Source organism: Pseudogymnoascus verrucosus (genome assembly GCF_001662655.1).
Source record: "Pseudogymnoascus verrucosus strain UAMH 10579 unplaced genomic scaffold scaffold_56, whole genome shotgun sequence".
NCBI classification, from domain to species: domain Eukaryota; kingdom Fungi; phylum Ascomycota; class Leotiomycetes; order Thelebolales; family Thelebolaceae; genus Pseudogymnoascus; species Pseudogymnoascus verrucosus.
The window spans coordinates 166,010-188,283 of NW_017263707.1; the positions used below are offsets into that span (position 1 = coordinate 166,010).

Sequence of the window (22,274 nt, forward strand, 5' to 3'; positions counted from 1 at the left end):
TGCGTCATTCCTTCGCAGGATAGTTCGATAATTCGACAGTTCTCCGCAATTGTTAGCGCCACCGTTGTCCCCTGCGCAGCATTTCACGGTTAAGTTAATAGAGTCGCGGCATACAAGCGTATGATCGAGTGCATGCTATACTGTATATGACTGAGCACATGTATATAAAGATGATTTTCACTGGTGCCAAGGCTGATGAAGGCGCTCCCAGATTGCCGAGGTGGGAATAAAGCCGCATACAACAACACAACCCTGGCAGCAAGCCGTTTTAAGAGCGTTTTGAGGGCACAGCCATCCATACTGCGCCACAGCAAGTTGCGTTGCGAGCAGAAGAGGCTGAAGACAGAGAATACCAGAGTCAGTAGCTTACTAGCATATATATAGTATGTCCTTGGCATATACGCCAGACCGATTAAAGTATAAAAATCCACGGCGTCGCCGCAGGGGCGATAACGTGTGGACGTTCGTGTCGATCTGGGCTGTTCGATGCTGGATTGCGTATGCTTCCACACGCATTTGTTCGCCGAACCCCAATAAATCCCATGAAAATCTGATCGAATCCCAATAAACCCCCTGCCGTTCTCCACCTCCCCACCCTAAAACACCCCCTACCCACCACCACCTGTACCACCACCCTTCCCACCTTTCCTTCCAGCCCCCAGCCCTTTAAATATCGTGCCGTTCTCCCGTCCTCTCATTGTCTCCGCCAAGACCTTTCAATATCTACCAAGACTCTACCAAGACCTTTCAACATCTGCATCTCCGCGATCCATCACCTTAATCGTCCATTTTTCGATCCCACGCGCATTGACACTCGTCGTCGTCAACATCTACAAACCCTTCTTCGAATATCCAACTCAACCAACACCAGCTTCAAACTCCCTCTTCGCGCAAACATGTCCAACCAAAACTATTATGGCGGCGGTGCCCCTCCTCAACAACAGTACGGCGGCCAACAGCCATATGGCCAACCTCAATACCCCCAGCAACCACAACAATCCTATGGCCCACCACAGGGCGGCGGCTACTATCAACAGCCACCTCCAGTAAGCGCTCTCTATCTTTTAAAATACTGAAATGTCGCACAAACTAACCGCGCGCGCACAGATGCAATACCCACCCCAGCAACAGTACCAGCAGGGTCCTCCTCCAAAGAAGAGCAGCGGGGGCGGCGCAGGAAAGGGTTGCTTGGCAGGTCTGTTCGCCGCGCTCTGCTGTTGCTGCGTGTGCGAGGAGGGATGCGAGGCCTGCGCTGACTGCGCTGAGTGCGCCGAGGGATGCTGCTAAATAATACCCCATGGCCGAGATGGTGGACGGTGATAAGCTGCGGATCTGTTTATGTGAGGGCTGGCTGGGAAGTGGTGAGCCTTGGGGTGTATATGTATTTTGACGCGCGGGATATTTGTACAAGGAGGGGGGGAGGCTGTGGAGTTTCAGTTATTTCGCGCAATGCGTTGGTTCGGACGGCGAATTGGTCTGAGCAGAATCCTTCATTTAACATCTCTTTATGTCGAGACGTCTAATTGAATTGCATGGCGACTTTGAATACCTCATACTAGCTATCTCTACTACGTGAAGTGAAACATGATCCCGTTCTAGCTGTTTAACGTTGTATGCGCCTTTCGTAAACCCAAGATCTTATCACATTTAAGCCCACTCTTCTGATCCATCCTCATCCTCTCTCTCCTCTTTAACGGATCCTCCCCACCCCTTCTCACTCCTCTCGGTCCCGGGTCTCCCTTCGCCACCATCCCTCCTCTGCGAGCGGCTAAGCACCCCTGGGAAAAACTTAGGTTCATGTCCCGACAAGTGCAGGTCCTGTAGTCCAGCATTGATCGGCTGCAGACTATCAGTCGAGACGTTCGTTGGCGCAGGAGGGAGTGTTGTCGAGGACAGGCTGGCTGTAGGGGGAGCGTGGGGGAAGCGGGCTGCCTGGGCAGGGAAAGGCGACTGATCATGGGGGATGGTAGTTGTGGAGAGGTTCGTTTTCATGGAGGAGGTGGGTGATTGTAGCCCAACAGGAGTTTCATATGAGCTAGTATCTGCCGAGGGTATTGGCGTTGATGCAGACGTGTAGCGGTCAATCCTACTTTTGTTAGTTTCCCGTTTAATGACGGCATGGGGACCTTACATGGCCATTTCCTGTAGTATCGTCTCGTGACGGAAGCCTTGGCGGATATTCGGGATATTCGTCTTCGCCATCGTGTTTCCCGCAACGCCGGGCTTGTTGAAGTTATCTCCTAGCCAATGCTGCTTAACAGACGCCTCGTAGCCGCTCTGTTGGACGGAGTTGCGCGCTAGCTCACACATGTCCACAGCGTTAAGCTTGTAGATTTGCGCGGCTACGGAGTATTCCTCAATCAACGCCTCTTTGGTGAAGGCGAACTGGAGCGGATCATCGGTCGATAGGGATACGTTGAGTCCGCGCTTGAAGTAGGAAAGGAAGGGGTTGCGTTCGTACGCAAGGAAGAGAGCATTGTTGCTGAGAGGGGACATGGCGACGCCGATCTGCTCGAGGTAGAAAATGTATTGCAAGAAAGGAACTTTGCGGAGTAAAAGACCATGGCTAATACTGTGACAGGTGAGGACTGCAGCAGCGAGATGGTCGGAATCCCCAGCCTCACCACAGTGGGGACGAAGGACGAAGGTATTGAAGCCTCGTTGCTTACGCATGACGTTCAGAGATGCGATGTTGGCGAACATGTAATAGATCCAGTAGCTGTACGGCGGGTTCTGCTTCGTATCCCAGACTTTAGGGACGGGGAACTTGCGGAAGAGTCTACGCTCGACTTTGCTCTCATCATCGACGCTGTCGAAGCCGATGACTCTCTGCAGGAAGACGTGCAGGTTCGGGTGGCTCGATGGGTCCTTGGTAACCTCGAATAGGGGCCTAAATACGTTGATGACGACTTGCTCAAAGTTATCCATTAGACCTGACGCCTTGTACACGTCGTACAGTCGCGGGACTTGGACGAGCCAGCGCACATTTGGCGAGAAGAGCTTGTTATCGACAACCCAAGCTGCCAGTTTATCCCACTCATCAGGGTCTCGGCCGTAAATGCTAATGCGCCATTCCACCATTTGGTATTTGCTGGACTCGAGATCGGTAATAACTTCCTTTGTTATCTCTGCAAGGTATCGTCCCTTGATGAAGTTGTCAGTCTTGAGAAAGATGGTTCTCAGACGGGACTCTCCAATGGGATTGTATTTGAGGTTGAACTTGTCAAATCGGTGGAAAGAGTCTGTGTGGGCGTGCATGTCCAGCGTGTCGATACTCAAATCATATGCCGTCAAGTTGATACTCTCAAAAACCTCGCTTAGTGTGAGATGCTTTCCATCTCTGAACATAACTACCTCGTTTGGGCATTTCTTCATCTTGCTCTTAATAAATCGGAGCAGATGCTTTTGGTTCATACAAGCCGAGTGGTGAATATGGGTATCCACTTTCCTCACATTGTAGAAGTCTCGATGTGGCACACTTTTGCTGTCTGCCATCTCTTGATACTCGTTCAGAAGCACATACAGGTTAAACTTGCCTTCCAGATATTGGAGGCGCCTGAACGCAAAGCTTTTGCTAGGGCCATCGGAAGAAATCTCCAGGATCTGTTCCAGGTCCATGTAGAATTCACGAATAGTTGGGATGTTGATCACCGGCTCTTCTAATGCACCAGCGTCAGAATGCTGGTAAACTTGGTATACGCCATTGTCATCCAGGCGAAATGTCATCTCGCCGGCCTCTGGAAGAGGCAAGAGGTCTTCCATGTCGAAATCCTCGCCAATATCTTGTCCTGGCTTACGCGTGGGCTTTGATGAACTTGTGGGCAGCACTGTGCTGTTGGAGAGGCTATCGCCGCCATTCGCCATTGTCGCCCTTCGTTTCTCCTCCTCCCATGCCGGCTGAGGGTGAGGGGGATAGATATTCCAACTAGGGTCATCTTTTGGATTATCTTCTGGGCCTTGTAGCGACAGGCGCATATACTTGTGACGAAAGTCTAGCACTTTTTGAATATTCGAGTATATTGCGCTCAACTCGGAAGTGACATGGGCTTCTGTATTTGCAAATCCTCCAGCACCATTGCCAACACCAATACCAGCTCCCGCACCGTGTAGCCCTTCCGGCGTTATTGGTGCATGGAGCTCAGCTGGTAGCTTCGCGTTCTCTGGCTGCCGAACTTCCTGACGCTGAAAACCTCCTGCCCGCCCCACGCCATCATTGCCACCAAAAACTGGTTCTTGTATGGTGTTGCTTTCGGGGAGTTTCTCTGGGTTGACAAGGCCGGTAGGTTGGGCAGATTTGAACTTGCCATGGCTAGTCCACGTTAGACACACGAATAAAACATAGATATAGCCTTACTCACCTTTGAGCCATGTTTAGGCCGCTTCCAATAGATCTCAAGCTGCCACTTCTTTGCGGGTTCTCGGCTTCCGTTCCGGAAATGTTTGAATACTTTCTCTCACTCAACCGTGGACTGTCGGGGGGCAGCGATTGCTGGGAACCCCATCCGCCTTCGCCACTACGCTGAGCCTCGGCCTGGCTTCTCTGATAGAAGAGTTTGGCATCCGTGAAGCTTATTTGCTTCTCAGCAGCGTAATCGTAGAAGGTTGTTCTTCTCTGGAAGTCTCTCGGAAGTAGGCCGTCCTGAGTAGCGTCTTCGTCTCCCTCTTCGTCTAAAGCCGCCCCAGGAAGTGCATTGTTTGTCTTATTATCTGCAAGGGTACTGTTTGAGCCCTCGTCTAGGTCTTGGTCGTCGTAGGGGTTATCGTCAGCGTCGGAATTGTCGTCAACAGATAGCTGGGTTGGTTCGAGGTGTGGAGAGCTCAGCCCAGATGGGTGGTTTCCTTGGAATACGGTGCCTGAAAACAATCAGTTATAATGTTTCGAATGGTGCTATTTCCATTGGCCAGGTAGTTAATGTTGAGCTCACCAGACATTGCTCGCGAGGTCGAGTCTTGTATGACTCGTCGAGGCTTATCACTTGTCGACCGTTGGGGCTTTCCACACGGGTCAGCAAGGCGTCAGCAGTCGCACAGTACAACAGGCAAAGTGGGCAATGGTAATATAAGTTATGCAAGGTCTAAATGCTGTGTGATGTGAAGTCTTAAACGCGTAGAGTTTGCTTTGGCACGTCGCTGATAAGAGATGGAACTGTGTCTCTGTCGCTGTTGAAGCTCTTGGCAAGGCTGCGTGAGGAGTTACCCCAACTTTTAGCGCCAATTGGTCAGCCTTGCATCAAATGTTCAAAACGTTGGGTAAATGTTCATTTCTGAAATCGTTCAAATTCTAAATCAAGTCTAAATTTGCGTTATGCCCTCCCTTTATCCCGCCTTGCCATTGATGCTGACACTGGCAGTGACAGGTCTAAGCCTTCCCCTTGGCCCTTTGTCTAATGAGTACATTCCCCCCGCACTGAAAACAATCGTGGCTCCAATGAGCGTCCCGAATGACAGTCTATTGCCAAACAACCAAATGCTGAGCAGCAAACTGACTAGCTTCCGCACATTGAGGACGATGGTCACTGTCAATGCAGAGGATGCAGAAGCAAGAAGATTGACTCCACGGATGCAAGCGTACTGGGTCAACACGTTGACGACCAGGTATGCAAGCTGACTTGGAATGTAAATCCCGGATACGCCAGCTTTGAAGCCTTGCGGCAACCCCCCGAGGGCAGCTGGATCGGACCAAGGCATGGTCAATGGCTCGGAGGCGGCCAATCGTAGAAACTGCCTCATCATCGATGGGAAGAACGGAATGAATAGTGGTAGTGAGATGAAGTGTGAGTAAAAGAGGTTTTCTTTCCACTGAGGGCCATACTCTCGGTAGGTTTCTTCGGTGTAGAGTCCCATAATGGCCGATAGGACTTGTGCGATGAACAGAATAATGAGGCCGACGCTGAATGGTGGCAGCCCTTGCTTTGTGTCTGTTGTCTTCTCCTGTAAAGGTCAGTACTGTGATACGACGCATTGAAGAAACTGGCATACCTTGGATTGAACATCTGACCATGCGGCAATGATGACACCAACAGTGAGTAGTAGTACGGACACAATCTGTATGCGGGAAAAGCGCTTTCCAAACAGATATCCCACACCAATTGTGGTTATGCTCCCTCCGGAGCGTAATATGATATGTATGGGCACAGATATGTTGTAGCTGAATGCATGATTGTTCAGGACATTAATTGTGAAGAATAGGGCAATGTTTACAAGCCAGCGCTTGATCGGGACGCGGTTTGGCTTGAGGAAAAGGGGGGGACGTTTGATATCGAACTGCGAGGTGTAGCCGATCGATGCGATGAAGATAAATTGGACAAAGGTGAGTAGGGTGCCTATAGATATCAGCGATGAGGGGGTTGTCTGATGCGCTTCCACATACCACTATCTGGATTCGGTCTGCCAAAGGTTAGCTTGATGGATCCGCATTTCATTCGGGGATACCACTTACTTGATAATTGCTTCCAACGCGAAAACCTGTGTTCTTTATGAGTTCTCCTGTCTCCAAATTCCAATCCGGCAGCACTTCGCACTCACATTTGAACAGCAACCGCCAAAGATCAGCCCGAGCATAACCCCAACAGCCAGCCATTGCGGTATAGTCTCGATGAATATCCGTCCAATCAATGCCATGATTTTGGAAGACGTAGGCCTCTCATTGTCTATCCCATACATTTGCGCCTTTTCGAGCGAAGGCGCGGCGTTGATTTCCTTTGGACGGGGTTCGATCCCGTCCACTGTCGACGATTGGAGGTCTCGTAAAGTCGCACGTCGTCGAGGCGTGACCTGGCCGGTCATAGAGCTGGAAGGCGCGCTGCCACTGTCAGTTCTGGGTCTCCTGGCCATCGTGTCGCAAGCACCAAAAGAGATTTGAACGCGGTGGAGTGGCGCCTCGGCTCCGCCAAGCAAGATCAGAGCGGGCCTGGTGAAGGTCTAGACGCTAGATGATATAGCATGCAAGAGATACAGAGGGGCAGAGAGACAGAGAGAGAGATGGAAGATAGACGCACGCTGCGGTGCTATTCAGGACAGGAGGGGTTCTGTCTCACCTTGAGTTGGCAAGTGCCGGATGCCACGACTTTTAAGAGCTGGCAACAACGGAGGAGGGCAAAGTGGAGTCACGAGACTGGAGCGACGATCTCATGGCTGTTTTTTACCAGTCCTTGTTAATTATAGTTGCAGCAGGAAAGTACCGGATCTGCCGGAATAAATAACGAGAGTGTATTTGCCCAAACGTGTACAAATGTGTCCAAAAGGGTTGTACGAAGTGGGTTTTGGGTGGTCAGCCCTGTCAGGTATAAAGGTATAAAGGCCAGGTACTGGATAATTGTCGAACCAGGCACCTACGTAGTGGGCGTAGTAGAGTTACGGTAGAGTTAGGGTAGGCAGATAGGTACGGGTACGGGAACGAACAGGGAGGGGAGGGGAGGGAAGTTAAACGATGAGCTGTCATAAACTTTTTTTGGACGTGCGTAGATTGGCTGTAGATTGGCCCGAGTGCACGTGAAAACCCCTCCTTTTGCCCCAATCTGAACTACGGCATTACAACAGAGGGAGGTAGCTAAAGCTAGGAGAGACAGGAGACACAGATAATCACAAATATTAAATCACTGAAACATCTTGCTAAAAGACCATAGTACTTCTCTGCATTTCTCTGGAGTGACTAATGAATTTGCGTAAAAGATCTGAGCAGTGAGCTTCGATGTCATAACGACGACCCTTCTGCCCCCCGCCCCCAGGATAGCATAGTGCCGTGCCGCTGGAAAATGAAACTGCACTGGATTGCCCACATAACTTTCATTATCAATGGATCATTCACCTAGTAATCGCCCACCTATGTCATGAGAGGCTGGTCTATAGTTCTCTCATATGCTCATCTCTCATCAATGTATGCGTCAGCCGGCTCTTAATCTGACCTTAAAGATATGAAGATTGGGAATCGTCTCATCACGTCGCAATCTGACGTCAACGCAACCTGGCCACAAAAGCCTCCTTCATTCTCCTGCTGTCTACAATGCCGAGAAGACAAAAAGCTATCGAGGCTTGTTAGCAGCTATACGGGCTGAGGAGAGCTTGTGGGAAACTTACATTATTCGTTGCAGCGATAGCAATGCTATCCTCAAATGGATGCCAACTCATGTGGAGGATCTTCTTGTTGAAATCAATTTGGTCCGCGTCAGTCTCCTTTCTCATCCTCTGGCCTGCCCCGGTTGCTCCAGCCGCTGGGCTGCCAGCTCTTGAGCCACCCTTCTTTCCATTTGCGCCAGGGCTTGTTGACATGTTGATTGGCGTCGGTACTCCAACCTTCTTTGCCTTGAAAGCCGACTTATCGGCCTGTAGAACCACCTCCACCTCCTTGTCTGGGTCTGAGGGGTAAATCATGAAGTTATTGTTGTAACTACCAGTCATCACGTTCTTAGCATCGCCAGAGAAAACAACCTCAAACTTGTCGAAGATGCTGTCGTTCTCGTATGTATCACAGAGCCTGGGTCGGAGATGTTCGTGGATGGGGATGGTCTTGATCGGCTGGCGCTCCATATTGACATCCCAAATCTTCACAGTCAGGTAGTCGCGAGACAGGATGTATCTTCCATCGTGTGAGAATCGGACATCCGAGATGGAGGAGATGATCTCGGAGAAGAAAGAGCGTGCAGAGGGATCTTCCTCCTGTTCGAATTCTAAAATAATGTTAGACGAAAATCAAGGGTATGACGGGAGTTGACTTACGCTTGGCGTGCTGATCGCAGAGAGCACTTTCGCGCATGTCTGCCAGTTTGATTGTGCCTTTCGAGCTTGCATACATGAACCAGTTACAGCTCTGTGGATGGAATTCTGCTGCGGTTATGACTTCTGTCAGCTCCTCCATGTTCGCCGGCTTGATATCAACGATGTTAAAGCTCTGGTCCTGAATGTTCAGGTTCCACAGGTTTACACGCAGGTCGTCACTGCTGATAAACGTCTCCCCATCGCTGTTCACTGAGATGCTGTTGATATGATATGCATGTGCATTGGCATATGTTCGGCGTGGTACGGCCGCAACCACTGTATCGTGATGTGTGAGTCTAGGTAGCTTGAGATCGTTGACGCTGTTGAAGTGGACATTGTTGCGAGATCGAGGAGCGCCGCCTCCGCCAGCAGCTGTGCCAGGGGTCAAGTCGTGAGAAAGGTTGTTTTCCGCAACGACCTTCAATGACTTCTCAAACACCTTCCACAATTTGATGGTCTTGTCGTTTGTCGAAAGGAGGTAGTGAGATGCATTTTGGCGTTTGCACCACTTGATTTTGTTGATCTTTTCTTCGATCTCGAGGGACTTTAGGTAGTCAAATTCGGGTTCGTGCGATTGGAATTCGGTGTGAAACTTGTATTCGCATGTTTTTTTCTGTGGAAATCAGTGTGTGCTGCATGAACACGATTGCTAGGTTGCATACTGTCTCGTTTCTCTCAAATAATACCACTCGGCCTCCCTTATCTCCAGTGGCAAGGTAGTTTCCTGTGTGATCGAACTCGACTGTTGAGATGATATCGGCTGTGAACGAACATGTTAGCCCCAAGCCCGCATCTAATAAGTGGACAAAAGTTGCAGCTCCCATCCCCAGTTTGCGGCAACAGCGTATATATAGCCCCTTGGTGTTACTAACCTTCTGTGATATCCTCTACATCTCCCTTATCTCCGAAGCATCTGTGTGAATGTTAGCAGGGTCCTTTTGGCTCGTCGGCCAAACCAAGCGGTCAAGGTTGTGAGTGGCGTGTCTTTCTCGCCGTTGCTGTTTGATCTTCAAGGCAATACTGACTGTGTGAACTTCCAAGTTGGAGAGTTCGCTTCTCCTTCTACCATGTTTCCAGCCCGCCCTGTTGAGGATCACCTTCCTCAAATTCGCGCGTGGCGTGGATAACTTGTGATGGGATGGTGGTTGTTCGAGGGGAAGCAAAATTCTAGATGGCGCACAGTCTTCTATGAAGCAGTCAGTAGCTGTGTGAATACGACATCGTGCACCAGGCGCGTACAATGCAGCGGTGGCGTGCTGAGAGCAATAGAGTGAGCGGGAAGGGCAGGGAAGGCTTTGATCCAAACCCCGCAAGACACGAGGATCGGGGTCGTCGAACGGTGAAAACTCACGGAATCTGTAGTATCTACACAAAGCAATGGACCTACTGGCGATAAGTAGTTAGGCGCGTCAAAGTCTGGTGAGTATAGTTGGGATTGTGGGGTTATGATGGTTTTGGCGAGTGACCAAGAGGTCTGGCGGCAATCAGCTCCGCGCCAATACGTAGGTACTCAACAGCTGTATTACAAAGGTCGACAAGAGGCAGCTGCATTGGGAACATAGCCAAACCAAGGAAAGTGTACATATAGCATTGCAAAATTATTACTACGATACCTATTATTACCAGATACTACATTTGAGGTTTTTATAAAGTGTTCGCTTTCGCAAATACTGTGATACCTTTTCTTCAGTTCCAAGGAAGCTACAAATTGTCCATATTTTGCTGCAAACCTGCTTGACTGGGTTAAACTCTGTCTCGCAACTGCAGCATTTATTGGTATACCCTCTATCCTCGAGTCACAAAGCTGCGCTCGGGCAGGGGCCATATATATCATCATGAAATACATCCATATCGCCCTCAATAGTCCCGTATTTCCCTGATCCTCGAGGCGCTTCGAGTATGTCGCTGATCGCGGGTCAATCACGTGATGTTGGTGGGGTCTCTAGTTTAGCCGACCCTTAAGCGCGGGGCCCTTGTCGGATCCTGGGACCCGCGACTATAACAACGACCAACTTCCCAGCGCGTGGTATCTCGGACTGACGTTATGAGCAATGGGAAGGGTAAGGGGCCCGCAAAAGCTGCGGGAGAGCCGGAAGACCAGGTGACTTCTAACGAAACAACTACAACTTCATCCGATTCTGTCCTCGATAGGGTTGCGGCCTCCGCGATTGGCCTTACACGAAGTGCATTTGGTGCAACGAATAGCAATGAAGTCAAAGACTCCGCCGCAGCAGCATTAGCCACTTCGGGGAAGGGACAAGGCCAACCGTCAAGTTCTGGTCATGGCTCTGTTTGGGCCGAGAGCTCTCAGACCTCCCGACAACAGCCCTCGCAAGGTGCCCAACAGCCAGGCCCACAGGTTTTCAGGAGTTCACACCAAGAACAGCACACTGCATCTGCTGAGGCGGAGTTTTCGTCCTTTCTCGACGGCATAGATACATTCGGACCATCTACTGAAGATGGGACAAGGCCAGTGTTGGACGACGAGGATACCGAGGCTTTCGGCAGCGCACCAACGGCGCAAGTCTCAGGTCACAATTTAGAACCATACCAATTTCGCAGCGTCGAAGAGCAAGAAAGTCGGGATGGAGAGGCTGTGTTGGACATACTGTCCGAAAGGCGGCAGGAGGTAGACTACTTTGCACCTCAGAACATCGAAGATGAGATAGAGGAATGGAGATTGACCGACAACCAGACCGCAAAAATCCAGGCCCTTGTCAAGGACCTATTTCCTTCCTCGGATATGCACACTGGTACAGACGTCTCTCACCCACTTAATCTACAGCCCGATACGTTCAGGTCTAGCGATATGAGCACCTGGCTGCCAGATGAGTATGCTCAAGAATCCTACTCTCAGTTTGGGCAAGTTCTGCCACAAGAGGAAGCAAGCCGTCTATGGGTTGAGCAGTGGGAGGGTGTTTTGACGCGCTACGCCGACGAGGTTTGGGGTGGGTTATTGCCGTTGGTGAGAGATGCCAGAGAGGAGATTGAAGAGATCAAGAAGGCAGAAGATCCTGTCGATTATCGCCCAAAGGCTCTCAGGAGACTAGGCCAAGTACTTGCTCATTTTAGATCGTAGTGTAAATATACCAATAAAATGTGATGAAGGTATGAGCCAGGTAGCATTCGTTGAAGTTTCTCCGTTTACAACTTGGTTGTTGATCTTCCAACGCTATCTTCCTTCAAATAGTACGTGTTGAAGCTCTAGTTTATAGAAATATCGAGTTTATCGTGATACGTAATAAAAATAATTAGGAAATGTGTTTATTTTTCATTCTTACAATGTGTTACACAATTTTAATTTTTTAGGGAATATAAAAAAAAATTACAACTTGAAAACCCAAATAGTAGAATAACTATAGAAGTGTAAATATATTATCCTAAAGATTATTGTAATTTTCTACCATTAAATTTCAACCGCTGTGTAAAGTAAAGTTGGATTGCTTTCGTCACAAGGTGAGAACACACCGAAGTGTTCTGCCTAAAATCCAAGGCAACAATTATTCCCCACCACTATCGCGGGTATGGGTGACCATGCGATGCTGTCGCCGTGTTCCAGCTTGCAGCTCCCACAACAACCTTTTATAGCCACCAAGATGCTGTTCTTCAGGCGAGTCTATCGAGTTCCACATGCGATATATACTGCAGCAACACTTGCAGGACATGCGCTAATAGTTACATAGTTTCTTCAAGACTCTTGTCGACCAAGAGGTAACGGTTGAGCTCAAGAACGACATCCAGATCCGCGGAACGCTGAAGTCAGTCGATCAATACCTCAACATCAAGCTCGACGATATCAGTGTGGTGGAGGAAATCAAATACCCCCATCTTGTAAGCATGGACCTCGCGCCCGACTATCCACCCGCAAGCTGGCAAAAGCGAAGCGCAGTCGATTGGGAAGCGCACAAAGCAGCGATGGGCTTGCAATTTGGCCCAGAGGACATAAGCTAACATGGTATGGTGGTAGTCGTCCGTCAAGAACGTATTCATCAGAGGAAGTGTGGTGAGATATGTCCACCTACCAGGTGCCGTCGTGGATACCCAGCTACTAGAGGATGCAACAAGAAGAGGTATGTTGAACCTGGGCCCATGACTCTTGAGAGCGATTAATAACTAGCCCGTCACACAGAAGCAGCCCAACAAGCATCGAAAGCGAAAGCAGCATAAATGAGGTTATGGGCGAGGATTTTGGCATAGGAATCCAAGGGCCATGTGGCAACAGCTGCAACTGCATAGCTTGTGGCAAGCTTGTATACTGGATCACAGGAGGACCCTCTGGGATATGATAGAACTGTGATAGTGAGGCAATGTGGCCATTAGAACAGGGTATGGAGTTAGGCGTCCCTGGCCGGGCTGCTTGAATTTCGCCTGGGATGCAAACGGATACCCAGAGTCTCACGGGACATGGCTTCCTTTGAAGCTCTGATATATGAATGATCATGCAAACGCCATTGAACCAATTTTCATTTCTCAGTGATAAATGTAAATATCTGTATATAATAAAGTGGTCACGGGACCACGCGTAAAAACGATGTCGCGAAATCCCCTCATCGTCAGAGGTGGCAACCCGGACAACCCTGTCAACACTGGCCCATGGCGACTCCCGCTGCGCAATGCCATGTTCCGCAAACCACGAGAGGACGCAACAAGAGATAGTTCTCTGAAACCCTCCACAGGCAGGCCTCCAACGCCGCTGGATGGGCGAAGTACCGATCGGACTGGCTCAACGACAGCCATGGCTGGCCCCTCATCCTCCACCAAACCCTTGACTCCTCGACCTAACACGAAGACCAATGTACGAAAGGTCAGCTCCCAAGGGGCGAAGAAAGCATTTAGTGCGAAGGCTCCAGGCAAGCCCAACGGAAGCATATTAAACTTCTTCAAAAAGGTTGAGGCGGAGGACGATGGAGGCCTATTTTTGTCTGGAGGCAGATATGAGGTTTCCCCGACAAAGAAGGCTTTAGCCGTACGGGCACCAACGCCAGATGACCTTGCTGGTGCTGCCTACGACGATTTATACAGTGCCACAGATAGCACAGAGCGATATAACGAGTCGGGCCACTCAACAAAGAGGAGGAGAATAAGCGACGGGCATGCAGATACACAGGCAAGAAGTACGGGCGCAGGTGTTTCTCCTGGGGGTAAGCTGCTGCCTATAGAAAAAGCATCGTTACATACAGGCATAGCCGCGAGGGCGGAAATATCAGAGGCGTGCACCCCCCCGCCACCAGATGCAGACAACCCTCAGCCGAGGCGGATAGGTGCATTCCTCGACGATAGCGACTCAGAAGATGACGAAGCTCCCGTGGGAATTGACGTACGAAGTCAAACAATCCAGAATGCAGCAGTGCAGGCCGAGGTTGCTCTCAGCACCGAAGGGCTGCTGGGTATGAGCAAAATGGCAAAGCCGGAAGAAGGTGACTGCAATGACCTTTTCGAAGATGTTCCAGACGGCCCCACCGATAATCCAGCAGATGAAGAACAAACACCCCCCCTCAAGCCAGAAGAGACGAGCTACAGCGATTATGGTGCGTTTGAAGATATGGACGAGTACCCCGATATCGAAGACGAGTTTGCTGATGGCGAAAAGTTCATGGAGAGGAAGTGGATGGAAGAGCAGGAAAAGTTCGAAAACGCCGACGCAAGCGAAATAAACGGCCCTTCCCTGAGTGATAGTTTTGGCATCCCTGACGAGTCTTCAATCTCGAAATGCCCGATTTGTGATTCGGGTCTTGGGGAAAGTACTGCAGATGAAATTACGAGACATGTCAATGCTTGTTTAGATGGAAATCCTGAACCACTAGCTCCGACTAAAGAGTCTACAGTATCGAGGATAAAGGTAGAACATGGAAGCAACCGATTTTCAAAGGCATCTATTGCAAGATCCGGACAGCCAAATCCATTCCAGCTGGACATTCCGGACCCGTCGACCTCGTCAGCCTTCTCCAAACTGATGTCTTCAAAGGCGGAAGATGCGGCCTGGGAAAATGCTGCTGCCGCCGAGACTTCAGCGAAAGGCAAGCCGGCATACAAACGCGTCTGTCCTTTTTACAAAATTATGCCTGGCTTCTATATTTGTGTCGATGCCTTTCGATATGGAGCTGTTCAAGGGTGCAATGCATACTTTCTCAGTCACTTTCACAGCGACCACTATATTGGCCTGACAGCCTCGTGGTGTCACGGACCGATCTACTGCAGCAAAGTTACAGGCAATCTAGTCAAGCAGCAGCTACGAGTCGATCCCAAATGGGTTGTTACCCTGGACTTTGAGGATAAAATCGAAGTGCCCAATACACGTGGGGTCAGCGTTACGATGATCCCCGCCAACCACTGTCCAGGGAGCTCATTATTCCTTTTTGAGAAAGTGGTAGGAAAAGGTCCTAACCCAAAGGTCCAGAGGATACTCCACTGCGGTGATTTTCGAGCATGTCCTGCCCACGTGGAACATCCCCAACTGATGCCTGATATCGTCGACTCGATTACTGGTAAGACGAGGCAGCAAAAGATTGATGTTTGCTATCTCGACACTACATATCTCAACCCACGATATTCATTCCCGTCACAAGACGACGTTGTCCGGTCTTGCGCAGATATTTGCGTCAGTATGTCTAAGGATAAGGGGGATAATGCGTGGGAAATAGCTGGGAAAGATCGTGCTGGAGCAAGCATGGCGAGGTTTGTGGACACTGGGGCCAAGTCCGAGGAGTCAGGGACCAAAGCGGATCCGAAGAAGCCCCGAGGTAGGCTTCTTATCCTCTGCGGAACATATAGTATTGGGAAAGAGAACATTTGTCTGGGTATTGCACGCGCGCTAAACTGCAAGATCTGGGCGCCGCCGCGTAAACAAAAGATCTGCGCCGCGCTGGAGGACCCTGAGCTGTCGTCGCGGATGACGACCAATCCCCATGAGGCACAGATACACATGCAGTCGCTGATGGAGATCCGAGCGGAGACCCTGCAGGACTACCTGAACGGATTGAAGCCGCACTTCTCACGGATCGTGGGTTTCCGGCCGAGTGGGTGGAACTACCGTCCGCCAAACTCGCGGCTCGTTGATAGTCCATCCGTAGCTGCCGTGCTCACGGGTGAGAACTGGCGCAGCAGGTACACGATGGCGGACCTGAGTCCACAACGTGGCAGCACGCATGAGGCGGCCTGCTTTGGCGTGCCGTACTCCGAGCATAGTAGCTTTCGGGAGCTAACGATGTTCTGCTGCGCGCTGCGGATAGAGAAGGTTGTGCCGACGGTGAACGTTGGGAGTGCCGCCAGCCGCGCTAAGATGAAGGTGTGGATTGATCGATGGCTGACCGAGAGGAGGAAGAAAGGGGTCATTCGGTTTGGAGAGGGCAAGGACATGGTGAAGTGGTGAGGGAGCCGAATACCCGTATGGTTATTTTTGTATAAGACACCGGCGACATTGCCGACACTCCAACAGGACCCTCTTCTCGCGAAACCGACATTACCCCGAGTCACAGTGGACACGCGGCTTGGCCGAGTCGTCTGAATTTTTCTGTTGAGACAGGGGCTAAATCAAAAGTAATAACCAAAAGAAGCCTTTGAGACATCTGGAAGGAAAAAAAAGGGAGCTATTTGTCTGACAGTACAGTAGTGTAGCGGAGATGCAGGTGATCTCCCCATCGTGCATAGCGGGCCACGAGGGTAATACTGGGCCCATCTACATGCGCGTGGAAAGAAGCCTTTGGGAAAGCCTGGGCGCGGTTGTGGACGTCGATTGTCCCCTGGCGCCTGGGCAGGCCAATCAGGGGCTCGGCTCGGGGAACGTGGTGAAGGGGGTGGTGAGATGACAGGCTTGGCGGGTCAACGACGACATTGAAACAAGCAAAACCAAGAGACGGGAGGATATTGTGGCGAGGCTTGTTTTCTGTCGCTGGGATGGATGGGAGGGGCTCCCAGGCGCGGCAAGTGCGAGCAAGCTTTGTGGCGCGTTTTGTAGATGCTGGTCGGTGATACAAGCGGGTGTGCTACGTAGATGAGGCCGGGACGGGGCGGGAAGGCTGAGATTACGGATGCGACGGAGAGATAGGAAGGAGGGAAGTGAGGGAAACATGATATTCTGCAGCTGAATGGCGCGTTGAGACATGTCTGTGGTGAATCCTATGTATGTTTGTGTATACGAAGGTGAAGGGAGACGCGTGCAACGGCAACGACCGAAGCGCGCACGTGGGCTGGGTGGATGGCAGGAGAGCGATGGTGACACGCGAGACCAGGTGTAGGAGGCGTCGCTCTAGGGGGGGAATTTCCGAGTCCGGGCGGCCCTGGCTGACCCAAGGATTCCGATATATGACTATTTGATTTGATCCGAGTTGATTTGTGGAGATGATCTCGATCGTGTTGGACAAGACGGGAAGAAGGGGGATCAAGCATTGAGGGAAGGGCACGGTGTTTGTTCGTTGTTGTCACGACGGCAGGAGTCGTGTGTGAGGTGTGAGAGGAGATAAATGGATGATGGACTGGTAGCTTAACAATAGAATCATGGAGTGGAGTACGTATAAGTGGATAAGTGGATGAGTTTAGATAATATTGATACCACCATCTTACGCTCGTGCGACGTCTCTTCCCGTATCTCCGACGTCTTTCTTCCCTCGTGCAAAGGAGCAACAAGAGCATCTGGAACTGGAACTCACATTATTGAAGCAAGCAAGCGATGTCTGTGTACCCCCACCCCAGCACACCTCCATCCCACTCCAGATCTCCATCAAAACTGTGGCTTCCCCGCTAGTCACTAGCGCGTTAGCACAAATCCTCGGCAGACAAGGAGTGCAATGGTGGGGAGACCCAGTTAGCGACGGGAGCAGCACCACGTTCTTAAATGATTGGCTGAGAATCGTCGACGCAACGACGAGTCTTCAAAGGCAGGCGCAGCTCAGCATGCTCAGGATGATTCCCGTCTGGTGGGCAGCTGTGGTCAACGGAGGGGGATGGCTGAACTTCCAAGACTTCCAAGACTTCCAAGACACCGGACACGGCCGCCACGTCCGAAATCTCTTGGCTCTCGATGGCATATCTGGAGCTGAGCACACAGGGATTGGAAGTCTGACATATCTTCAGGTGGCCGCTGTATCCGGAGGCGTTCTGAGCGAACAGAGCGAACAGAGCGATGCAAGTTGGAATGGGAATCGATAGGGGAAACAGACGTAGTGGTAGTTGACATCTCGCCATGTGGTTATATGCAGGAGGAGCCAATGAGGCGTGGTGATGGAGAAACATGTTCTGCTTCCGGCGCTGTGATTTGCTCGCGTGTGCATGGAGAGAAGTTGGGGGTTTAAGATACGGGGAGAGGCGAAGGGGGAACCGGGGCGGGAAAGGTGGGCGTAAGATGGGCGAAGTGGGCATCTTTAGAGCGATTGAGAGGGTCCGATTACTGTAATGCTGTGTGTAATGGGTGTGTAGTGGGTGTAATGGGAAAGTATACAGAGGAGGTAGACGGAGTGGGATGAAGTACCACGAAACTCACTATATTAGCTATAATACCCAGTAGGTAGGGTATTGATTTGGTGGTGATGTGGTGTTGCTGCGGTGGTGGACGAGGCGGATCGAAGAGCGGGGTACATGGCTATATGCGGTGGGTAGTATGGGATCGCCAAGTATAGTTTTCGGTTTTCCGACTGGCTCCGACCCTTCGAACAGGCGAAAATCAAAGTGCCCGCGTGCTCAAATGCCTCATCGAGCACGTTTGCTGGAGTACCCCTTCCACCGTGCCACCGGCAAATGGGTACTTTGTCTTGGCTGTGTCTTGGCTGTGTCTTGGCTGTGGTACAAGCACTTTGGGGCGCAGAGAGACAGTGGTACATGCAACGGTACGCGAGGGGCCGCTAGTAAAATGTTTCGATCGCCGGAGCAAGAATCTCTGCACTCACTGTTACCCTCAAACCAGCAGGAGCAACCCACTCTACCACCACTCACTCACTTAGTACCACTAAGGTGTGTTTGGTGACCATTTCTTACTCGTACTACCCGCCAATATCACCCCAATAACACTCCAAAATCAACTAGCACTACTCCCCACTACACTCACACTACTCACACTACTCACACTATTTCCATCGTACACGCGCTCTACCCGTTTCAGTCCACTTCAGTCCACTATAGGCGACCCCGAAAGAAAAAAAAGAAACCCTCCCACGAGGAAATAGTTCCCACACATGTCCACTATGCCACTAATCCTCTCCATTCCGCCACTCACACGGCGAGAGCGACAGTCGTGCACCTCACCTCCTACCCCCACTCGCTCCAGGGCCCATCCCAGTCCATTCCCCGTCTCTTCCCATCATCATATAATAATCCCCTCCCCCCATCGCTGTATCACCGTCCTCCTCTCTTCTTTCTCCCTTCCTCTCCATCAACACGCCCCCGGCCCATCTCTCTTCTCGCCGCACTTCTCAGCGCAGCGCAGAGCTAGACGTTCTCAACATGTCGAACGACGACGGCCTCTACCACCCCCGCGTCCATGACCCGGCCGCGGGCACCATCCCGGTCCCCCATGGCCCGGATACTGGCACCGACCATGCCACCCTCCCATACGACCGCAATGCCGCCAACGAGAAGGCCATCTTCGACTACCTCATCAAGCCGGATGACAGCTACAACTCCGACGGTGTGTACTGGGCCGATCTGCCGTGGATGAAGCGCGCCGCGTTCGTCAGCGCCGTCGATGCCGCCGAGGCCAGGAAGGAGCTCGGTGCCATTGGCACCATGATGAAGGCCGATCCGTTGAGCCCCATTGGCTGGTACTTCCGCAACGCGGTCCTGCCAGGTGCCGGTCTGGGTCTCGAGGGGTATGTTGCGATTTTTTCCATTGTGACTACGCGTGGTGCTGACGGATACTTAGTTACGTGCTCTTCTCCATTGGTAACTTGACCCCGCTGTTCCAGGCCGCCTGGGGTTCGTGCTGGAAGAAGTACCAGGTCTGCAGCGAGAACTGGATCGCCGCTGTCACGTACATGGAGATTCTCGGTATCATCGTTGGCCAGGTTCTTGTCGGTGTGTTGGGTGATTGGTGAGTGCTTGCTTCGCTTCGATTGTTGTACTGGGACAATCGCTAACACACAACCAGGTTCGGTCGCAGATGGGGTCTCATCCAGGATGCGCTGATCATGTTTGGCGGTCTGCTCATGCTCACGGCCTCGTGGGGTCTCGATCTCCAGGGCTGGGTCATCTGCTACGCCATCTCGCTCTTCTTCTACGGTATCGGTGTTGGTGGTGAGTACCCGATGACGGCCACCGCCGCCATGGAGAACGCCACCGGAGCCGGCAGGGTGTCGACCAAGGAGGATCGTCTCCACCGTGGTCGCAAGGTCACCATGGCCTTCCTCATGCAGGGCTGGGGTCAATTCTGGAACCAGGTCGTCCTCATCATCCTCATGCTCATCTTCAACCACAGCGGCAACCCGCCGTACTCGGTCGCCATGGCCCAGTGGACCTTCCGCGTCTCCTTCGCCCTCCCCGCCCTCGGCACGTTGTGGCTCGTCTACTACCGTACCTACAAGATGCCGCTTGCCAGCAAGCAGCTCAACATGGCCAAGAAGAAGATCAACGTGACCGGCTACGACACCAAGTCGCTCGGCCTGACCTTCACCTACTTCGGTGGCCGCCTGCTCGCCACCACCGGAACCTGGTTCTGCAACGACGTCTTCTTCTACGGTAACAAGCTGTTCCAATCGCAGTTCATCAGCGTCCTCTCCCCCCACGGAGCCACCATCATGACCGGCTGGACATGGAACTTGGTCAACGTCGTCGTCTCGCTCGCCGGATACTACTGCGCCTGCTTCCTCATCGACAACAAGCTGTTCGGCCGCAAGAACATGATGCAGCTGGGCTTCCTCATGGACTTCATCCTGTTTGTCGTCCCCGCCTTCCACTACAAGTACTACACCTCCATCCAGGGTGTCACCGCCTTCCAGGCCATGTACTTCTTGTCGTCCTTCTTCAACCAGTTCGGTCCCAACTCGGTCACCTTCCTCATCGCCGCCGAGGTCTTCCCCACGCCCGTCCGCGCGACCGCCCACGGTCTCTCCGCCGCCGTCGGCAAGCTCGGTGCCCTCCTCGCCTCCGTCCTGTACAACTACATCGACACCCAGATGAAGTTCTACGTCGTGCCATGGTTTGGTCTGGCCGGCATGCTCCTCACCCTCCTCTTCCTCCCAGACACCACCGGCCTCGACCTCAAGGAGCAGGAGCGCCGCTGGAAGTACATCCGCAGCGGACGCGAGTCCGAGTACCACGGTGTCGCCGTCCACCCCAAGCATCTCTCGCTCTGGGAGCGTCTCCGTGGCGCCGGCAAGTACTACGACCCGGAGCTCGACTACGCCTCCAAGATTGAGGACATGCGCGAGGACTGGAGCGAGAAGCAGGAGGCTCGTCGCCAGGCTGAGGTGAACGGCGGCGTCTTCGATACCGAGGACGATTACAGCCAGCACATCCACGACCACTTCACCGCCACCACCCAGCCGGATAAGATCGTGGCCTCGTCGGCGGCGTCGGATGAGGATGCGCTGAGGGCTGGCGAGAAGCGCGCATTGTAGATAGATAGCCACGGGCGCATTTTGTTTTGTATACCTTTTGGATTAATGGCGCGCGCGCTTTTACTTAGCGCGCGAGCGAGCGTGAAAGAGCGCTGTTAGAGTTTTGCATAGGAGTAGTAAGTAGGAGATTAAATACCATATACTTCACGTTGCCTTTTGTTTACTATTTATAATATAACTATGTTTATGCTATTGTCTCGTCTAGGTTCATGCTATTACTACCTAGAACCCTACTTTTAGTTACGTTCCCTATTACCTCCCTAATATTACGTTCCCTACTATTATATTCTCTCTACTTATTATAATCTGTACCCTTACTATTACTACTATTATTATCCCTACTCTACTAGTTTTTATCCCTACTACTATTATAAGAAGCATTTTTATTATTTTTAGTTTCTTTCTATTAGAATGCTAGAGTAGCTAAAAATAGAAGAATACTAGGTTAGGTAAAAATAGTATAATTAAATATAAAGACATAGGTCTAGGGTTATATAGGAGTTTAGGGAACTAGATTAGAAGGTAGGATAATAAGGTTATATAGTATAATAATAGGTCTACCTTAATATAGTAACTATTAACTAAAGGCCTTAGTTCTATACCTCTAGTCCCTTTTATATTAAGGCTCCTAGTTTTACTAAGCTCTACTATATCCTATATATAAAGGTGTCCTTATATAACACCCCTTTATAATTCCTCTTCTAGGGAATTACCCTTAATTCTAAGCATAAAGATTAAAGCTAGTTATACCTCTTATTTAGGCTTATTTAGTCTATTTACTTATATATAAGGTAAGGTTATTATTATTATTAGGCTTATGCCTATTAGGGGGTCTTATAACCCCCCTTATTATATAGTTACTATAGTTACCCCTAATTATTATAAGTATTATACTTAACTTCTACTTCTATACTTCTTTCCTTCTCTTTTCTATATATCCTTATAACCTTACTTATTTTAGTAAATGAAAATTATACC

At 50.9% G+C, this 22,274-nt stretch overlaps 8 protein-coding genes across 8 annotated transcripts; 5 read left to right on the top strand and 3 right to left on the bottom strand.

Annotated features, from left to right (window-relative positions):
• The first annotated feature begins 707 nt into the window (after positions 1-707).
• On the top strand, positions 708-1,552 carry VE01_09098 (uncharacterized protein). The gene is made up of 2 exons (XM_018278514.2): positions 708-1,046; positions 1,108-1,552. Exons 1-2 carry the CDS (start codon positions 897-899, stop codon positions 1,285-1,287), a joined length of 330 nt encoding a protein of 109 aa, XP_018126591.1. The 5' UTR covers positions 708-896; the 3' UTR covers positions 1,288-1,552.
• On the bottom strand, positions 1,510-5,196 carry AMD1 (AMP deaminase). Its single transcript, XM_018278515.2, has 4 exons — positions 4,926-5,196; positions 4,359-4,854; positions 2,132-4,309; positions 1,510-2,086 (listed from the first exon to the last, which is right to left on the bottom strand). The coding sequence occupies exons 1-4, from the start codon at positions 4,930-4,932 to the stop codon at positions 1,648-1,650; spliced, it is 3,120 nt and encodes a 1,039-aa protein (XP_018126590.1). The 5' UTR covers positions 4,933-5,196; the 3' UTR covers positions 1,510-1,647.
• On the bottom strand, positions 5,197-7,394 carry YEA4 (golgi uridine diphosphate-N- acetylglucosamine transporter). The gene is made up of 6 exons (XM_018278516.2): positions 7,038-7,394; positions 6,526-6,802; positions 6,440-6,465; positions 6,371-6,387; positions 5,980-6,323; positions 5,197-5,931 (listed from the first exon to the last, which is right to left on the bottom strand). Exons 2-6 carry the CDS (start codon positions 6,784-6,786, stop codon positions 5,317-5,319), a joined length of 1,263 nt encoding a protein of 420 aa, XP_018126570.2. The 5' UTR covers positions 6,787-6,802; positions 7,038-7,394; the 3' UTR covers positions 5,197-5,316.
• Positions 7,395-7,623: 229 nt separating this feature from the next.
• On the bottom strand, positions 7,624-10,216 carry CDC55 (protein phosphatase 2A regulatory subunit cdc55). The gene is made up of 7 exons (XM_018278517.2): positions 10,106-10,216; positions 9,780-9,940; positions 9,627-9,667; positions 9,417-9,514; positions 8,716-9,367; positions 8,077-8,666; positions 7,624-8,021 (listed from the first exon to the last, which is right to left on the bottom strand). Exons 2-7 carry the CDS (start codon positions 9,821-9,823, stop codon positions 7,998-8,000), a joined length of 1,449 nt encoding a protein of 482 aa, XP_018126569.1. The 5' UTR covers positions 9,824-9,940; positions 10,106-10,216; the 3' UTR covers positions 7,624-7,997.
• A 475-nt stretch (positions 10,217-10,691) lies between these two features.
• VE01_09102 (uncharacterized protein) lies at positions 10,692-11,991 on the top strand. The gene has a single exon (XM_018278518.2). The coding sequence runs from the start codon at positions 10,799-10,801 to the stop codon at positions 11,831-11,833; it is 1,035 nt and encodes a 344-aa protein (XP_018126568.1). The 5' UTR covers positions 10,692-10,798; the 3' UTR covers positions 11,834-11,991.
• A 335-nt stretch (positions 11,992-12,326) lies between these two features.
• Positions 12,327-13,211, top strand: LSM2 (U6 snRNA-associated Sm-like protein LSm2). Its single transcript, XM_059464034.1, has 4 exons — positions 12,327-12,364; positions 12,438-12,585; positions 12,722-12,824; positions 12,884-13,211. The coding sequence occupies exons 1-4, from the start codon at positions 12,351-12,353 to the stop codon at positions 12,919-12,921; spliced, it is 303 nt and encodes a 100-aa protein (XP_059319352.1). The 5' UTR covers positions 12,327-12,350; the 3' UTR covers positions 12,922-13,211.
• A 74-nt stretch (positions 13,212-13,285) lies between these two features.
• On the top strand, positions 13,286-18,049 carry VE01_09104 (uncharacterized protein; the record flags this gene model as incomplete). The annotated part of the gene is made up of 2 exons (XM_018278520.2): positions 13,286-16,111; positions 17,410-18,049. The coding sequence occupies 2 exons, from the start codon at positions 13,286-13,288 to the stop codon at positions 17,896-17,898; spliced, it is 3,315 nt and encodes a 1,104-aa protein (XP_018126566.1). The 3' UTR covers positions 17,899-18,049.
• A 78-nt stretch (positions 18,050-18,127) lies between these two features.
• VE01_09105 (uncharacterized protein) lies at positions 18,128-21,447 on the top strand. Its single transcript, XM_018278521.2, has 3 exons — positions 18,128-19,550; positions 19,604-19,771; positions 19,829-21,447. Exons 1-3 carry the CDS (start codon positions 19,186-19,188, stop codon positions 21,294-21,296), a joined length of 2,001 nt encoding a protein of 666 aa, XP_018126565.1. The 5' UTR covers positions 18,128-19,185; the 3' UTR covers positions 21,297-21,447.
• Positions 21,448-22,274: the final 827 nt, after the last annotated feature.

What these genes read in the sequence shown, in the direction of transcription:
- VE01_09098 (XM_018278514.2), top strand. Translation starts at nt 897, where the DNA reads ATGTCCAACCAAAACTATTATGGCGGCGGTGCCCCTCCTCAACAACAG. An exon ending in ACTATCAACAGCCACCTCCA is followed by an intron (nt 1,047 to 1,107) that starts GTAAGCGCTCTC and finishes GCGCGCGCACAG; the next exon opens with ATGCAATACCCACCCCAGCA.
- AMD1 (XM_018278515.2), bottom strand. An exon ending in GGCCTAAACATGGCTCAAAG is followed by an intron (nt 4,310 to 4,358) that starts GTGAGTAAGGCT and finishes AACGTGGACTAG; the next exon opens with CCATGGCAAGTTCAAATCTG. An exon ending in ATACTACAGGAAATGGCCAT is followed by an intron (nt 2,087 to 2,131) that starts GTAAGGTCCCCA and finishes TAACAAAAGTAG; the next exon opens with GATTGACCGCTACACGTCTG.
- YEA4 (XM_018278516.2), bottom strand. Translation starts at nt 6,786, where the DNA reads ATGACCGGCCAGGTCACGCCTCGACGACGTGCGACTTTACGAGACCTC. An exon ending in TTGGCGGTTGCTGTTCAAAT is followed by an intron (nt 6,466 to 6,525) that starts GTGAGTGCGAAG and finishes TAAAGAACACAG; the next exon opens with GTTTTCGCGTTGGAAGCAAT. An exon ending in GGTCAGATGTTCAATCCAAG is followed by an intron (nt 5,932 to 5,979) that starts GTATGCCAGTTT and finishes TGACCTTTACAG; the next exon opens with GAGAAGACAACAGACACAAA.
- CDC55 (XM_018278517.2), bottom strand. Translation starts at nt 9,823, where the DNA reads ATGGTAGAAGGAGAAGCGAACTCTCCAACTTGGAAGTTCACACA. An exon ending in TGTAGAGGATATCACAGAAG is followed by an intron (nt 9,515 to 9,626) that starts GTTAGTAACACC and finishes GTTCGTTCACAG; the next exon opens with CCGATATCATCTCAACAGTC. An exon ending in CTGCGATCAGCACGCCAAGC is followed by an intron (nt 8,667 to 8,715) that starts GTAAGTCAACTC and finishes ACATTATTTTAG; the next exon opens with AATTCGAACAGGAGGAAGAT.
- VE01_09102 (XM_018278518.2), top strand. Translation starts at nt 10,799, where the DNA reads ATGAGCAATGGGAAGGGTAAGGGGCCCGCAAAAGCTGCGGGAGAGCCG.
- LSM2 (XM_059464034.1), top strand. An exon ending in AAATCAAATACCCCCATCTT is followed by an intron (nt 12,586 to 12,721) that starts GTAAGCATGGAC and finishes GTATGGTGGTAG; the next exon opens with TCGTCCGTCAAGAACGTATT. An exon ending in AGAGGATGCAACAAGAAGAG is followed by an intron (nt 12,825 to 12,883) that starts GTATGTTGAACC and finishes CCCGTCACACAG; the next exon opens with AAGCAGCCCAACAAGCATCG.
- VE01_09105 (XM_018278521.2), top strand. Translation starts at nt 19,186, where the DNA reads ATGTCGAACGACGACGGCCTCTACCACCCCCGCGTCCATGACCCGGCC. An exon ending in GCCGGTCTGGGTCTCGAGGG is followed by an intron (nt 19,551 to 19,603) that starts GTATGTTGCGAT and finishes ACGGATACTTAG; the next exon opens with TTACGTGCTCTTCTCCATTG. An exon ending in GTCGGTGTGTTGGGTGATTG is followed by an intron (nt 19,772 to 19,828) that starts GTGAGTGCTTGC and finishes ACACACAACCAG; the next exon opens with GTTCGGTCGCAGATGGGGTC.